At 38.6% G+C, this 17134-nt stretch overlaps 1 protein-coding gene across 1 annotated transcript in view; it reads right to left on the bottom strand.

The window, feature by feature from the left end:
* The window catches only part of DMD (dystrophin), a 2243521-nt gene that overhangs the window by 348212 nt on the left and 1878175 nt on the right, over positions 1-17134 (bottom strand). Inside the window, exons 58-59 of the mRNA XM_060293058.2 lie at positions 9908-10028; positions 9012-9280 (exon numbers count right to left, since the gene is read on the bottom strand). Of these exons, the coding sequence (XP_060149041.1) occupies positions 9012-9280; positions 9908-10028 (390 nt within the window). The remainder of the gene's footprint in view (positions 1-9011; positions 9281-9907; positions 10029-17134) is intronic.

The following is a 17134-nucleotide window of genomic DNA, read 5'->3' as shown; positions in this document are numbered from 1 at the left end:
CTAGCGGATAAATGTTTACTAGCATACAATGACTGGCTGGGGTATAAAAGACCAGCTCTGCTGTGTGGTTCATACTCCAGAGCTTTCTCCATTTGAATCAAGACACAAAGCTAGATTTGGCCTGAGATGGCATGCTTGCTCGACTCTTTCATCTTCCTTGTTATGCTTCCGTAACTGCCACACAGGCTTCTCCTGAAAGCAGCCCGTCTACCTGTGCACCCAGACCCCTGTTCTCAGGGTCTGCTTCCAGGGAACCTGACCTATAACACCAGTTAAATCATTAGTTAAGTGACTGCTGCACAAAAGCCTCAAAGAATATATGTTCAAAATCACAAAGAGCTACATGTCACGGACCTTTTGAATCACAATGATCAGATGAAAGTGCGAACGATACATTTGAAACGGCAAGGATCTACTCTTTGTGTATGTGCACATAAAAGAAAGAAGTTGTTGGAAAAAGATGAAGCCAGCACAAATTGGGCAATTTTTTCTATCATGCTTCTCAAATTATGCTTTCATACCCATAGATGAATATACTGGAGGATTCATTTTACTTAATATGTTGGAGAAAAACATCTTTATATTAAAACATAACAAATCCATTTTGGAGAAGATTACAAAATTGAAATGAGGTTTAAAAAATAAACATCACAGAAAACTCATGCTCGTGGGAAAAGGAGGTAAACAGGTGGAAGGGGAGGATGCCCAGCTTCATCTCCTTGGCCATTAAGAGAACTGAAGTAGAAAAGTTTGAGAAGCACTGCTTTTGACAAGTACTGTTGATAGAAAAATCCATAGTAATTGTAAACTATAACTAAAAATATTAGTTTAGTATGGAAAGATCTTTTTTGAAAAAGTTTACTTTTCTCAGGACCCATTAAAATAAGAGTTACATTAGTACCATAGGCACATGTGTTCCCATAATACTCAGAAAATTGGTTAACCAAGAACAACTACTCAATGCCATGGCTTAACTTAGTTAAGGTAAGATTGCATAAGGCATAATATTGGTGTCAATGTTAGCTGTGTAATTCTAAAACTTGTAATTGTCAAGTATGACGGGAACACAATAGGCGCCCACTCCTTGGGCTATTTGTTCTTAAATCATTCCTTGTTGTGCTTCTGGTAGGAGAGTAACATAATTGTGAAGTTTAAACTTGTTGCAACTTTGGTAGATGTCAAAGGAGAATAAAAATACATACTGATTCCATATATATGCGTTAATGTACGATATTTGTTTTTCTCTTTCTGACTTACTTCCCTCTGTATGACAGACTCTAGGTCCATCCACCTCACTACAAATAACTCAATTTCGTTTCTTTTTATGGCTGAGTAATATTCCATTGTATATATGTGCCACATCATCTTTATCCATTCATCTGTTGCTGGACACTTAGGTTGCTTCCATGTCCTGTACAACAGAAACTAACACAGCACTGTGAAGGAATTATACTCCAATAAAGATGAATTAAAAAAATACATACTGACTGTGTGCTCCCATCTTCTAAGGAAATATGGAATTTTAGTTAAATAACTCACATTTTAAAACTGTTTCTAGTTAATGTGTTACAGACACCCAAACATGCAAGCTAATACAAATTCTTGCTCTCTCAGCTTGGTGCTAAATAATAATATTCTCAGGAAAACTAAGATGCCATTAATATACCAACTCCCAATACGATTTTATTCATGAAATAAACATTCACACTCTGTAATGAGACCAAATTTCTCTGGGTACAGGTTTTAACCGTATCATAGATGAATGAATGATTGAGTTTTTAGATCTGTTAATGCTGATACTATATGACTTAAGTTTTTGTTTTCAATAGTCTTTTATTACCCAAGAGGCTTGAGGAATACTGTTTATAATCACTACCAGCCACAAACAAAGCTTCTGGAATAAATCCACAGTAAACAGGATTGGCATATTAAAGGATCAGTTTTTGACATGCTTGTTTTCAAACAGTAGGAAGGGTGATATTCTCTGGAGGAATTTTTATTATCTAATTAAATATTTCTTTAGTAGAATAATGTCAGACGAACTCATTAGCTGAACATTCTGATTAGCCATGTTCTCCTAAATATTCCATGACCAGAAGAAGAGCTGTACAACTCTGATTTAATGCAGTAACAATGGTAACCAATTCTAGCTCCTTCTTTTATCACAGTCCATCAAAGGAATACAAAGAAGTCCAAATTAAAATAAGTTCAGTAATAAAAAGAACATGTGCGTTTTCCTACTATTCTAAAGCCTCTTCCTACCTTTAAGCAAAGTTCACTCAGTAATTATCTTATTTATGAAAGTAAGAGCAGAAGGATGTTTCTCTTATTAAACAAATGGCTTTGTGCTTTGAATGTGGAGGGCATCTCAAAACAGTCAAAAAGGGCTTCCCTGGTGACGCAGTGGTTGAGAGTCCGCCTGCCGATGCAGGGGACACGGGTTCGTGCCCCGGTCTGGGAAGATCCCACATGCCGCGGAGCGGCTGGGCCCGTGAGCCATGGCCGCTGAGCCTGCGCGTCCGGAGCCTGTGCCCCACAACGGGAGAGGCCACAACACTGAGAGGCCCGCGTACCGCAAAAAAAAAAAAAAAGTCAAAAAGAAAGCAGTGTTGAATGTCATCAACTTATTTCCTCCTACCCACTGTTTTAAATCATTTGCTTGGTTCCAATGTATACTACACTTACGTAAGTTGTTTATGAAGAGCCAAATTAATAGTCTTTGCAATTGTTTTCCTTGGAATTTGGAGAGCTGACAAATGAATTAGTAGAAAATGGCAATTCTACATGAATTAGCTTTTAAGTCTCCCTAAGAGGCTGATGCAGAACTTAATAAGAGACTTATTAGGAGAAGTAGGACAACTTAATTCAGATTGATTATAGACTTCGGTGAAGACAGCTGGGGTTCAAATGAAACTGAAAAAGAACTTATATGCACTTCAAAGTATGCTAATCAGATGTCTGAAACAATTACTCTGCACTGCCTTTTCAGAAGTTTCAAAGGCAGGATGGGAATAGCATGGTAAACGAAGGCTCTGTTTGCCTAAATCGAGGTAGGGGCTTTAAAAACACACACAGCACTCTCTAAAGTCAGATGCCTTGGGTAAGGAACGTGATTTGACATTGCTATCCTAAGTAACTTGCCTTTAACTTTATAAACAAAGCAGGAAATGAGAGCGAATACATGGCAACTAAGTAATAAGCTCTCCTGGCAACACTAACTTACACTTAGTTTTACATCGGACAAATAATTTGGTTAGGAAATTTAAGATGATTAATTCCTACTTTAGTTTCTAAGCTCTAGTTAGGCCAACAATGACCATTCTATTAAAAAATAAATACTATACTTTTGAAGTATATAAGTGAGAGTTACTATAATATGCCTTCTTGTAGATATATTCCCAGATATTAAAGGCCAAATCCTATGCTTTAAAAAATCACAATTGTGTGCTTTGAAAACTAGATAAAACCCTAGTTACTCCATAGGACAGGCATCAGTTCCATTTTTAACCCAGATTTATAAAGGATTATATCTTTTTTGTTTGCGTTTTCTTCTCCATCAAAGGCTTACATAGCACACACAGCATTCGTATAAAAACGAGAACAAAAGCCTCCACAGAGCAATTCATTTGTAGCCAATAACAATTAACAAAATATGACTAAGCTTTCCTTTTCCTACTACAGGTAGTACACCTTATTCCTTGTGGAGATATCGATCCTTTATTCAGAGTGGGGAGAGCTTACGTATTTTGAATCATTTTAAGGGCTGCTCTGTGATGGTTCTGTCTAACCATGCATCCCCTATCTCTGTAAGAAAGGATTATGAACTTTCTCTATAAAACTCATATATAAGAAAGGATTTAAGGTCAACTCATATAAATGACAAATGTAACAAAATTGATAAAATTATAATAACATATTAGAACCAGGGTTAAGATGAGAAAAACAGTAAGGGAAGATATAGTTACGTGAACATGGCTGAAAGCTTCCGGCTTCCGAAGGTGAATATGAAATTCTAATATGTTACATCACATTTCACATTCCCTATCAGGAGGAAACATACTTGGTTTTCTCAATGTCAAATTCTGAGATAGCATTTCTTTGACAAATTTCTCAGATAAACCAAGCCACAGGTAGTCTGAAGAGAAGCATTTGACAGTTTTCTTCTTACATTTTTATTTATTTTTATTTTTTATTTTTTTTGGCGGTACGCGGGCCTCTCACTGCTGTGGCCTCTCCCGTTGCGGAGCACAGGCTCCGGACGCGCAGGCTCAGCGGCCATGGCTCACGGGCCCAGCCGCTCCGCGGCATGTGGGATCCTCCCGGACCGGGGCACGAACCCGTGTCCCCTGCATCGGCAGGTGGACTCTCAACCACTGCGCCACCAGGGAAGCCCTCTTCTTACTTTTTTTTTTTTTTTTTTTTTTTTTGCTGTACACGGGCCTCTCACTGCTGTGGCCTCTCCCGTTGCGGAGCACAGGCTCCGGACGCGCAGGCTCAGCGGCCATGGCTCACGGGCCCAGCCGCTCCGCGGCATGTGGGATCCTCCCGGACTGGGGCACGAACCCATGTCCCCTGCATCGGCAGGCGGACTCTCAACCACTGCGCCACCAGGGAAGCCCTCTTCTTACATTTTTAGATGTGAACGTTTGAACATAAAGTCAGTCAGGATGGCATGGCGGCTTCATCATCATAGTTCCTCTTCTACTACACACACCACTACATTATTCTCAATTATAATTCCAAAAAGGTCTAATTAAAATATTTTGTTGTAAGAACTTTAAGGAAAAACTCACAGAGTCCCTGTCCTTGACTTTTCATAGTAAAAACTGTAAGTTGCAAGTCTGATTAAAAAACAAAACAAAAACGTAAAATGCATAACTACATAGATGTGACAAATTTGCATATCCCAAGATGGCAGCCTGGGATAGCCTAATCATGGTGTGTGAAAAACTGTGTTTCAAGTCAACTGGCAAACTAAGGGCAGTGAAATGTTTCCGGCTTAAGAACCATGTAGCAATCTGTGTTAAAAACCATGGTAGATTAGGACAAAGAGACAACTGGGGAAAACAACAACTCCCATGAACTTTTTCACACAGGAATTGTTCTTAAGAACAAAAATGTCATATGTAGACTTTAGTTGCAAAAGTTGTTCTATTTTATTAAAAGCTACATATGGTCCACTTATAGATCTATGTAGAACACTTAGTGATTCCAGGAGTTATTCTCATTCCCCATTACTACAAGGAAAGTAAGAACATTTGTATAGTCACATAAGCACTGGTGTTATTTCCAGTAAAGTGAGAAATCATGATTCTGCCCTTAAAATATTTGATAAGCAGTATGAATCATGAATTTTAAAAATAAAGAGGCATTTAAAATTTAAATTTTATTCTAGTGGTTATTCCTATGAAGCTATATTTGGAAGGGTGAGATGCTCTTAGTGAGCTGAATAGTCAATATTAACATTATGTTCCTTTCTCTTGATTTATGTACACTGTCCTAAAGATGATTACTAGTAATCACGCCATATCCACAGTGTCCCAGGACTTAGTTGTTTTAGCCATTCTCCAAACCCAAAAGCCGCATTTGCTAATGAAATGAGGTAATGCTAAATCCCACAGAAACACACATTCCACAGTTACTTAAATAACAACTTCTTTAACAAATGAGATCCGAATGGAGGTGGATATTATGAGACAGTCACTGGGGTGATGAAAACAAACTGAGACGGGTATATAAAATATTCTTCTGGCTACCTGCCTAGCTATCCGTTTGGAGTTCCCTACAGCGTGGAGCCTCTGAGGGCTTAAACTGCTGAGTAGAAAAATGGGAATAGTGGTTTTCAGTACTCTTCTTCTTCTTTTCAAAGTAAGTTTTAGTTAATAGAATTCACTCCTTATAAACCACCAACACGAAAGTTTCAGAGTTTCAAATCTGGTACCACTGAGATGCAACAGAAAAAAGAGGGGTTTTCATTCCCATTGCAAAATGAAGAGGAACTACTGAAGGGAAATAAATATATATGAATTCATATAATCTATAGTTTTAAGATATGCATAAAATATTTGTACAATACTGGTTCAGAAACCAAAATAATCTATTATGACCAGTACACACATATTCTTTTTTTTTTTTTTTTTTTTTTTAATTTTGGTCGCACCCTGCAGTATGTGGGATCTTAGGTCTCCGACCAGGGATGGAACCCGTGCCCCGTGCACTGGAAGGCAGAGTCTTAACCACTGGACCACCGGGGAAGTCCCATAAGCTCTTTTTAAACAAACGTTTAATGTATATATGTTTTGTTATTATTGGGATCAGAATGAGGTCTTACCAATTAGGGTATATGGGAAATGAAATTCGTCTTAGGATCAAGAACAGATGAGAGAGGGGAACTGAAAAGAAGACTGCAAATAGGGTTGGGTAAGGACCAGCTGATATTTGAGCTGTTCTGCTTTGAGTTAGTTTTTGTTATTAAGTCACGCTGTATACATTCTCCATCCATATTCATTATCCTGCTAATGCTCCTGTGTGACAGATACGGCTCAGAATGCAGCCTTTATGTCTGCTCTAAAGCCTAGACATTCAGCCACTTGACTTATTAACTAATTTACTTCCTTTGGGACATTCTTTTATTTGCCATTTGGGGGAAAATTTTTCAGAATTTAGTTCCTATGTTTTTGGACAAAATTCAGTATTTTTAATGCTAAATAGGTAATACATTTCAAAACATGAATTTTTATGTACACAGAAATGTTAACCATTGCTTTAAGTATTAGACGTGGGGTCATAGAATGTCGGTGAAGATATTTTGGAAGTTATAGTCAAATTTTTCATCTCCTTTTAAATCTTCACCTACTATTATAATGAAGAGCTTTTCAATTCAACACTAGACTGTAGGCTTCATGAGGACAAAGACCGAGTCTGTTTCACTTATACCTACACGTATAGCACATTTTATAGTAGCTCACAAACAACTGTTGAGTGAAGGAATAAAAAGAAGCTGAACTGGATTCCTTATATGTTGCTGGCACTGTGCTAGGAACTGTGAATTCAAAGACGTACAGCATGATCCTTGCTCTTAGGAACCTCACTTTCTATGGAAGAAAAAAAATACAGAAGTGACTTGCCACAATATATGTGAAGTTTAAGTGTGACAATTTAAGCATGTGTGGTGACCTATGAAAGCACTGAATGAAGGGCAGTTCCTTCTGCTTGGCGGGAGTTGGGGTTGGAAGACAGGGAAGACTCTAAGGGCAGATGCCCTCTGAGTTGGGCCTTGAGGGCTGAGTGGAAGTTCACCAGGCAGATAAGGTGGGCTGATCCAAGCAGAGAGAAGAACATATGCAAAGGCAGAGAGTTATGAAAAAAGATGGCATATCTGTGTAAAGGGGGGTGTGGTCAGTGTGTCCTGAATGGCCTAGAGGACAGGAGCAACAGTCAGAAACTTAAGCCAGGGCTACGAAGAAACAGGGCCACCTGCCCTCTGCGTTCACTGGACTTCGTCGTCAGGCAGGCAGCTTCCTGCAAAGAGTTTGGATTAGAGTTGGGAAAGAATGGAAATACAGAAATATCAATAAAGAAACGGTTCATTCATTCATTCACTAACCAAATATTTAAAATGCAGTGTTTGTGATATGCCAGCTGCACTGACTGGGGAATGGGATTTAAGGATGTATAATAAAACAACCTGACTGTATACAGGTGCTGGGGACTAGAACAGGACGTTGGTTGAAAAGAGGAAAGAAAATATAAAGGAGATATTCTGAGGTAAAATGAGCAACCAAGTGCAGTCAGTGAAAATGTAGAAGGATTTAAGGATGGACCTCAAGTTTCTAGCCTGAGCAACTTGTTGGATTATGATCCAGTAACTGAAATAGGAAACACAGAAGAAAGGGCAGGTAAAAAGGGATATCGGTAGGGGAATGGGTAAACAGGAGGACAAACGGACTTGCTTTCAGAACGGTTGCATTTCAATCCTAATGGCATATGGGCTGGCAGATCAGAAGAGATTCAGACTAGGAATTTAGATTTGTCACCATCCATGCCATTTCAAACTGGGAGCATTTATACCTTAAGAAGAGAACTGAGCTAAGGGATTTATAGAATAAAAAGGGAACTGAGCTAAGGTTAGAAACTTGGGCGTACCAACATCTGAAGGGTGGGGTAGAGTTTCAGAACTGAGGAAAATAAAGGAAGAAGAATGTGGATGAAACAGTGTCATGAAAGCCAAGGGAGAAGAGACCTTCCAGAATGAGGGGGCTGGTAAACATGCCAAATGCAGGTGAGGATTTCACTTCTGCATTTGGATTTTGGAGGACTTTGGTTAGTTTTGACACTAGATAAATAGACAAAAGATGTTTCAAGTTGCTGGTTTTCAAAAGGATCCTCCTAAATATGTACTTCTTTTCTTTATAAATACATTTATCATCTTTGTGCCATAAAGGAATTTAATTTTGGTCTCATGGACAGTATTGCAAATATAGAGTGGTATTTCCTAGTATCTGCAGTGGGCTAATCCAACTCAAAATTCTATTGTACGCATTGCCTTCTCAGGGAAGGGCAGCATTACTGGTCTCAGCTCACAGTACTGTAGCTCACGCAAGGCACATAATTCAGTTAGCAAAAAGGCCCAAACCTGGACTCCTGGCTCCTGATTAAATGTTGTAGTTTTCCCTACTCTGATACTAAGAACCACAAATACACACACACATGCACATGTAAATCAGACAATTTTAGTACACCTAAGTTAACTCCCTGATAGCAAAATCAAAATGATTTTTTTGCCCTGTAACTTAATATTTCATTTTGTATTACTGAAGACAGACATGATTAGATCACTATCTTCTCTTAGAGGAAATACCATGTGCCAGAAGACTTTGAATTTGTGAAAGATTTCGAATGTTTAAGGGCCCTATTTTTAACTTGGTGAGAAGAAAATACTGCAAATGAGTTCAGATTAGAACCTGTTTTGAATCTCTCAAAGGGCCCTGAAGCCAAGCAGTAGATGGTACCTTGACTTTCTCGAGGTGATCTTGGAGGGAGTCGATGAGGAGATCGCCCACGGGCTGCCACGATCCCTTGATCACTTCGGCTTGGCGCAGTTTGAGCTCCAGCTCATCCGTTGCCTCCTGAAGTTCCTGGAGTCTTTCGAGGGCCTCATCTATTTTTCTCTGCCAGTCAGCTGAGTGCAGGTTCAATTTTTCCCACTCAGTGTTGACCTCCTCAGCCTGCTTTCGTAGGAGCCGTGTGACATTCTGGGCTTTCTCCTCAGGAGGCAGCTCTAAATTAGTAAGACAACAAGGTTTTAGACCACATTCATTTTCGTGTTAAAAAAAAGAAAACATTGTTCAAAAGGTCACACTGGAAAAAAGAAAGAGTACACTTTAATAAGAGGCCAACCTACTGATTAATGGCTCCTTTATACTGTGGCATACATTTTGATATAGTTTAGCACATCTGAAGTCGTGTCTTCCTGAGTGAATCTGTTCTACTTTATATCAATCAGATAATCCAAGATTCATTTAAGCTATTGAGTAGAAAAACGTTAGGATGCACACCACAAGCTCTAATTTACTTCAGGCAGGCTCTTAAATTGAAAATTAGCTTGCAGTCTTTGTGACAATAAATTTCCTCCTCACAGATTATCTCTTTTGTTTCTTATTTTCTAAATGTTTCAATAATTGATCGCTAATCTCTTTCAATGTTTATTTATGAATGTGCAAACAGATTTATGCATGCTGCTTTATAATTCCTTTTTCTTTTTCAACATCAAGGTTTAATTTGAATTGATTCTATTTAACCTAGAAAAGATGAGAGCTATCCAGACACTGCCAGCAAGAATGGATGGGTCACTCTGTCACCACTGATCCTTCCATCAATATGTTATTACAGTTCCACATTCAATTACCTCTGGGCTCCTGGTAGAGTTTCTCTAGTCCTTCCAAAGGCTGCTCTGTCAGAAATATTCGTACAGTCTCGAGAGTACTCATGATTACAGGTTCTTTCGTTTTCAATTCCCTCTTGAAGGCCTGTGAAATGAGATGAAAAGAAATGCTTATGTGGCTTGTGGCATTCTTCTCAAAATTAATCCTGGGTGCTCAGAACTTGGTTACGAAATTCCCAGGTCAATTTCTATCTCCTTTATTTATAAACTGACAGTCATAAAATGATAAAGAAGGCTCGACAGATCTTTCTTTTAATTAGGAAAACACTGTGTTTGTAAAACTATTCTGGAGAGGATAGGGGAGCTTTCAAGATATGTTAACGTCCTTTAATTAAGATGAGTGATTTATTTATATACCTTGAATACCAAACTGGAAATCTGGAGCTAAAGTTGTAAGATATATATTGCAAAACCCTAGCGGGGGCTTCCCTGGTGGCACAGTGGTTAAGAATCTGCCTGCCAATGCAGGGGACACGGGTTCGAGCTCTGGTCCGGGAAGATCCCACATGCCACGGAGCAACTAAGCCCGTGCGCCACAACTACTGAAGCCCGCGTGACTAGAGCCCATGCTCCGCAACAAGAGAAGCCACCACAATGAGAAGCCCACGCACCGCAACGAAGGGTAGCCCCTGCTCGCCACAACTAGAGAAAGCCCACATGCAGCAATGAAGACCAAAAAAAAAAAAAAAAAAAAAAGAGCCTAGCAGGGCTAATGAAACTCACACACACCCAAAAGAACACAACCGATCTAATTCATAATCACCAGTTAATTCTGTCGAAATGTCTGACAATGAACATAATGATGTGTTAATAGTAAACTGATAAAAACTAATAATGAATAAACTAATAAAAAACTAAGTAAAAACTCAACGCTTTTGAAAAATACCCATTACATTTTCCATTGTGACTTCTTTGTAAACAGGAGAAATGTTTTGAGGTATACTGAAGGTAGAAATTGTGGGAACAAGTTTCTATAAAAGAGTGAGCCTAGAACAGGTGTTTTGAGGTCATCTAAATTAGTTATCAATTTTAATCTCTAATCTGTCATCTTCTTTAATACAGGGGATTAAAAGAAAAGCAAAATGCACACTTTCTGCCTTCAAGAAGTTTCTGAACCAAAAGAAGGGAGAAAACTAACACACTAGAAACAAAGAAAACAATAAAGTTCATATATAACCAAGTGCTAAGGGTTGTGAGACATCCTGAGAGGCTAGGATAAATTAACAGATATTCTGAAACCACTGAAGATAGTTATTGACCCAGATTCGGCTATCTCAGAAGGGAAGATGTTAATTAAAGTATTAAATATCACATAAATGCTAAAAGACCGGTGCAAAAACAACAGTAATAATAATTGCCCTGATCTAGGGCTTAATTATTCATATCTTTTTTCAATTCTATCCTATTTTTAGTCATGTTGCCTATTGAATTTAAACCGTGCTCTGTTACTGGGAGAAAACTTAGCAGTATCTCCTTTAAACTTCAGATGTATCATGTCACAGGAGTGCTCTAGAAGTGGAATGTAGGACACATTTATAAATAAAATCCTAATGGTGTTCACCATTCAAAGGAATCCTGAGTCTGACACTTTGCAAAATGATTCACCTTCCAAGTTATTTACAGTTTAGTAGAGAGAGGCAAGGTTTTTGAGCCAAAATAATGAAATTCGTTAAGTGGAATATTAGGATTCAGCCTGTGGACAGGGATGTAATTTCTGTATAGTAGGATATTCTTGCACCCTTGAAATCATACAGAGTAGGTGGGCTATTTACTTTGCTTACATGTAAGGCTGATTTTCCCTCTAATATTTCATTTGTAATCTCTGTGTTTGTGTCCGTGCGTGTGCACTCACACACGCGTGAATGTATATGTGTATACATTTCTTGTATTTTTTTCAAACACCTAATTTTTCTAGCTTCAAGGAAATTATTATTTTACTTTGTCTCTCCATTTGGACTTGACAATAGGAAGCTGATACTGATATTACGAATTATAAAAATAATAATGGCTCCCTTTATTGAACTACTATGTGTCAGTGGTTAGACTAAAGACCAGAAATGCAAAGTTGAATGCACAACAGCCCTTCCTGTGTACGAACGTATAGTAAATAGTGGAAGAGTCGAACATGTAAATAATTTCAACACAATGTGGAAAGTGCTAGAGGCTTGCATAATATGGGAAAGGAAATTGGGAAAGGCTTCTTGGAGAAGATAGTATTCAAGAAGAATTCTAAAGCATGAACATGATGAGTTAGCCAGGGAAAAGCAGGTTAGAGGAAGAAGACGACGAAAATGCAGGTGCAAAGACAGAGGGCTAATTCAGTGCTGCATGTGCAATTATCTCAAGTAGGCTAGTGTTTCTAGAAGATAAAGTACAAAGAGAAGACATATCCAGAGATGAAGCAGGGTACTGTCCTTATCTTAAACTGTATTAGACCTTTAAGTCAGGATTTGAACCTCAACCTATGACCATATATACCCTGCTAAGAAGTCTAGGTGCTGTCTCATAGGTAATCAGGAGCCTTTGAAGGGATGTAAGCAGGGGAGTGGCATGGGCATGTGTGCGTTTCAAATAGATTTCTCTGACATTAGTACAGAGTATGTATTTGAGAAGGACAGAAATGGAATCAGAGAAAATAGGAGGCAACTGCAAGAATTCAGCGAAAGATTATGAGGATCTGAACCAGGGCAATGGTACCAGGGCAAAAAAAGAGACAGACAGAGAAAGGAAATGTTTAGAGAGTAGAGATGTGGGAATTTGGTAACCGAATAGATGCTAGAGAAGAGAAGGGGAGGAGCAAGGATGACACCTAGTTTCTAGGCTGAGTAAAGGAGTGAACGCTGGGTGCAATTAAACTAAAAGTGAGGAAATAAACTCTCCTGGATTTCTCAGTACACCTATAAAAAGTTCTAGCCTCGTGAACACCTTCCCATACTATGGGAATTAGATCTGTAGTCATTTGTCTAGTTAATTTCTCTGATCCAGAGGGCCAAATGGTTATAGCCCGGAGTAGTTTCCTAGGTTAAGCTCCAAGTTGTCAGAAAGACTGGAGTAGCTATCTCTGTAGGTATTTACATTTCGAAAATATAAAGCCAAGACCTTGGAGACATTTCTAGGTTGTAAAACCTGAGATGCATGGGGCTAGCTGGCTCCTAGAGAAGTTGGAGTTGGGACTCAGGCCCATCACGTTTCCAAGGAGACCCTTTCGGGGGAGAAGACGACAATTGCTTATCTCTCCTTTATAAGCAGAGAAAAATCATTTTTTTCCTGGTTACTTTCCTATGGAGCACCCACCCAGCCACTCATGTGAGAAAATTTTCATCAGATCTCACCACGTCTCCTTAGGGGTAAGGTTTGAACAGAGGGTGGAAGGTAGGGATGATAGTTACTGTAAAGTAAGTCAAGGAGATCTGTCTCTGATCCAGAACACCACATGTGCACATTTAGCATAAAATTAATAAAGATGAATATTAAAATCCCAGGCTCCTATGAGGGGGGTCTGTATGGGGAACAGAATAAGAGGATGTGATATGCTCGGCTTGGAGACGTAACATTCTTTCCAGCAGGAAACAAGTTTCGAATACAATGTTTGGGGAGAAGAAATGAGATGTAGGAGTCATTCACTCACTACGCTAATATCCACTGAGTGCCTACGATTATGCATACAGGCAAGGATTAAAATTACGTAAGTAGATGAGATTGCTCAGTGGAGTGAGAGGAAAAGAAAATTCTGGAGAACACAGATGCAAATGTAATGAGCAGACAGAGGAACTGGATCCAATGAAAGGCTGAAAAGGATTGGATAGGTGTGAAGACTGGGGGAAATAAGGAATGTAAAAGTAATGAAGAGAGAGTGAGAGTTTGAGAGGAATAAAGTGACCAAGAGTGTCCAATCATGACACAGAAGTAAAGCAAGATGAGCACTGAGAAGTGTTCATCAGACTTGGTGAGAGCCATTTTGGCGGAGGGCAGTAGCCTTGGAAACAGGTTTAGTTGAGGAGTAAGTGAGAGAAGGAGGAGGCATTTCAAATGATAACATTTCAGGGGAAAGAGGAGGACAGGACAGAGAGGATCGCAAGGCAAAGAGAGATACGTTCTTTTTAGTATGGGAATGGTTTGAACACAGACTGAAAGATGGATAAGCAACCATCCTTGTTTGCCAGGTACTAAGGACACGGAACTTTCAATGCTGAAACCAGGACAGCATCAGGCAAACCAGGACAGTTGGTCACCATAGCAGAGAAGAATATATTAAAGACCTCGGGGGAAAGTGGAGATAATTATTGGAGCAAAGTCCGTCAAATAAGGAAATGGATCTTAAAGGTCCCATCAAAGTGAAAAAGTTCAAGACACTGTTTGATGATGCAATTCCACTGTTAAAACCGAACAGCAAATAATTCAAGGCTAAGGACCACCCATCCATTGTGAGAGACCACTTGTTTGCCCCTCGAGTTGTTGCCAAGGGCTTAGCTCCACCACAGCTGCACAGTTCATTTCTTAAATATGAGTCACTGAGGATTAAGATGAATCGAAAGAAAAGACAAAGGAAGTTCTGTCGTTACAAAGACATAAGCACCATTATTTTCACATCGTTGCCAGAAATTAAGAAAAGAAAGTAGATGGAAGAGAGGGTTAAGTGACTGTATCTTCAGAATTTAAGATTTAGACTAAACACACACATAAAACAACTGTAAACACCCCAGAAAAAGAGGGAGAAAAAAACTATAAATAGGAACGTCATGTTAAACATGGTTATATGAAAGGTCCTCTTCCATTTATTCATGTAATAAATTTTGAGCACCTACACTATGTACCAGACTCTGTTGTAGGCAATGGATATCGTTGGTCCTTGTAGCACGGAGTTTAAAAGAGAGAGGCTTATGTAGTAAAAATAATAACAACAAGACAACAATACAAAAACCCCATGAAGATGTTGCATTAAAATAATGAAAAATAGATTTTTCAATATCTGATCAACTTACCATACACTGAATGTTACAACATTTCACCACGTTTTAAAAGGAAAATGGAGTCATTTTTAAACAATGACAACATTCAACGTCAAGAGCCTTAACTCTTTGATAATTGTCTTGTTTCTCAAAAAAAGTCTATTTGAATGACACTGGGGAAAATACATACTCATATACAATACTGATTTTTGTCTCATAGATTATAATTAATATTTTAAATCAGATAGGTTGGTTCATTCATGTGCTGATGTGAAAAAGCTATCAGATATAAAGCCCTTCTCCCATACACATACAGAGTAAATCTTTACCCTAATTCGATGTCAATATTCAAATGTTAAGATATTTACTTCTTGAATCTTTTGAACAGATGAAGTTATTTTCTTTACAACCCATCTTTTCCCCCATACCTTCTTTTTTCCCATTTTAAGATAGCCAGGCCCAAGGCTCTGAAATAGTGATGTGGAAGAATTCGAAGGAACTACTAAAGACGCAGAGTACCTCGGTGAAAAGAAAATACTATTCTATCTCACAAATGAGAAAAAGTTAGGCATACTAAACTGATAATTTTCCTTCAGCTTCTTAAGGTTCACGAAAGTAGCTGATTTGAATCGTGCACTACAGAATTACAGTAGCAGCAAATCCCAAGGTCAATCCATTTTATCGTGAAGGTTACATTGTCTGATGGATAGTATTTATACATCACAAATACTAACCAACTGGGTGACTTCACTGCTTGCTGATTCATTCATTCATTCACAAAACTTTATTTTGCATCTATTATGTATAAGGCAGTACAGATGAAGGGACCTAATCTTTGTCCTTAAGGAGTCAACAGTTTGACTGAGTAGGTATGTTTGTATAAAAGCATATTTTTATTCAATTAATGTCTTACCAATGCAAAGTAAAGTACAGATAAGTTAGGATGTACCTAAGGCCATCAGTTCGTTAGTCACTTAGAATCCAAACCCTGAAATTCTTAAGCCAGGCTGAAACTGAGTAAGAGCAAAGAACAAGTTTCCTGAATTACAAAAAATGTGGAAGACACATAAGCGGAAAATCCTAATGACCATGAAGCAAATGAGAAACTTAAAAAACCTGAAAGTAACAGAGAAGAACCAAGTCACTGTTCATTCATTTTAAGCCAGGCTGAAAGTGAGTAAGAACAAAAAAATAAAAGTTCTCTGAATTACAAAAAATTTGGAAGCCACAAAGGTGGAAAATCCTAATGGCTATGAAGCAGATCAGAAATAAAAAACCTGAAAGTGATAAAGAACCAAGTCAGTGATTCTTCTTTTTTTTTTTTCTGTCTGTCCTACTTGTGGAAAAAAAAATTAGGGTGACTATTACCACAAATACCTAATAATACATAAATAGTAGCTCAGAACCATGTATAGAGGGGATGAAGGGTGAGATACTGATTTGCTTGAGATACCTCAGCGAAGAGAGGAGCAGGAAGAGAAGTCTGGGCACAGATACAGACATCAGAGAGAGATAAGCTATGCTGCTTTCACCTAGAGACAGTGGTCCTATAACTAAGGATGTAAGTTAAAGCCCTTACCTTTCAAAACAGATCTCTTTCAACCATGTACAGTGTCTAGTTTCCCCGGAGCTGAATTTTACCTATATTCCCACTGAAGTGGCAAGTCTATATCTGTGTCATTTGGACCAGAAATCTGAAGGAATGACTATACGTTATCTCCACATTTATTAGAACTTTACAGGACCATCCTGAGAGGCAGACTGAAGTGGTGAAAAGAGCACTGTCCTGAGTAGCAGGACACCAAAAGTTCAAGTCTGGGCCGGGCCAAAACCTGGTTGCATGATCTAAGACAAGTCATAAAATCTCTCTGAGCCTTCCCATCCTCATTTGTAAAATGTAGAGGTTCGCTAAGTGCCTTACCTAAGTTCTAACATCCAGTTCTAAAATTCCATGATCAACACGTTTAGATCATTAATTGGCCACAGGCCTGTTACATGGTGGCAGTTTGAGATAGTCTTTCATTACTAATATTAAGAATTATAGCCATAGCTTGGCATATAGTAATCAATAAATACTGTTGAATAAATAACAGAACACCCAGGTAGAAAACCAGAGTGTGTTATATGGAGGCCAGCTGGATTTAGATGCAGTTGGTGCTCGAGGGTGGAAGCCTGGTTTCGTGAATTAAGAGAGAGAAAAAAATGAATGCTGTCTATTGGGGAAAACGGAGAGATGTTTTTC

The sequence above is a fragment of the Globicephala melas genome, chromosome X, assembly GCF_963455315.2.
Source record: "Globicephala melas chromosome X, mGloMel1.2, whole genome shotgun sequence".
Classification (NCBI taxonomy): Eukaryota; Metazoa; Chordata; class Mammalia; order Artiodactyla; family Delphinidae; genus Globicephala; species Globicephala melas.
The sequence above is the reverse complement of the archived record's forward strand: the minus strand, read 5'-3'. Positions and strand labels throughout refer to the sequence as shown.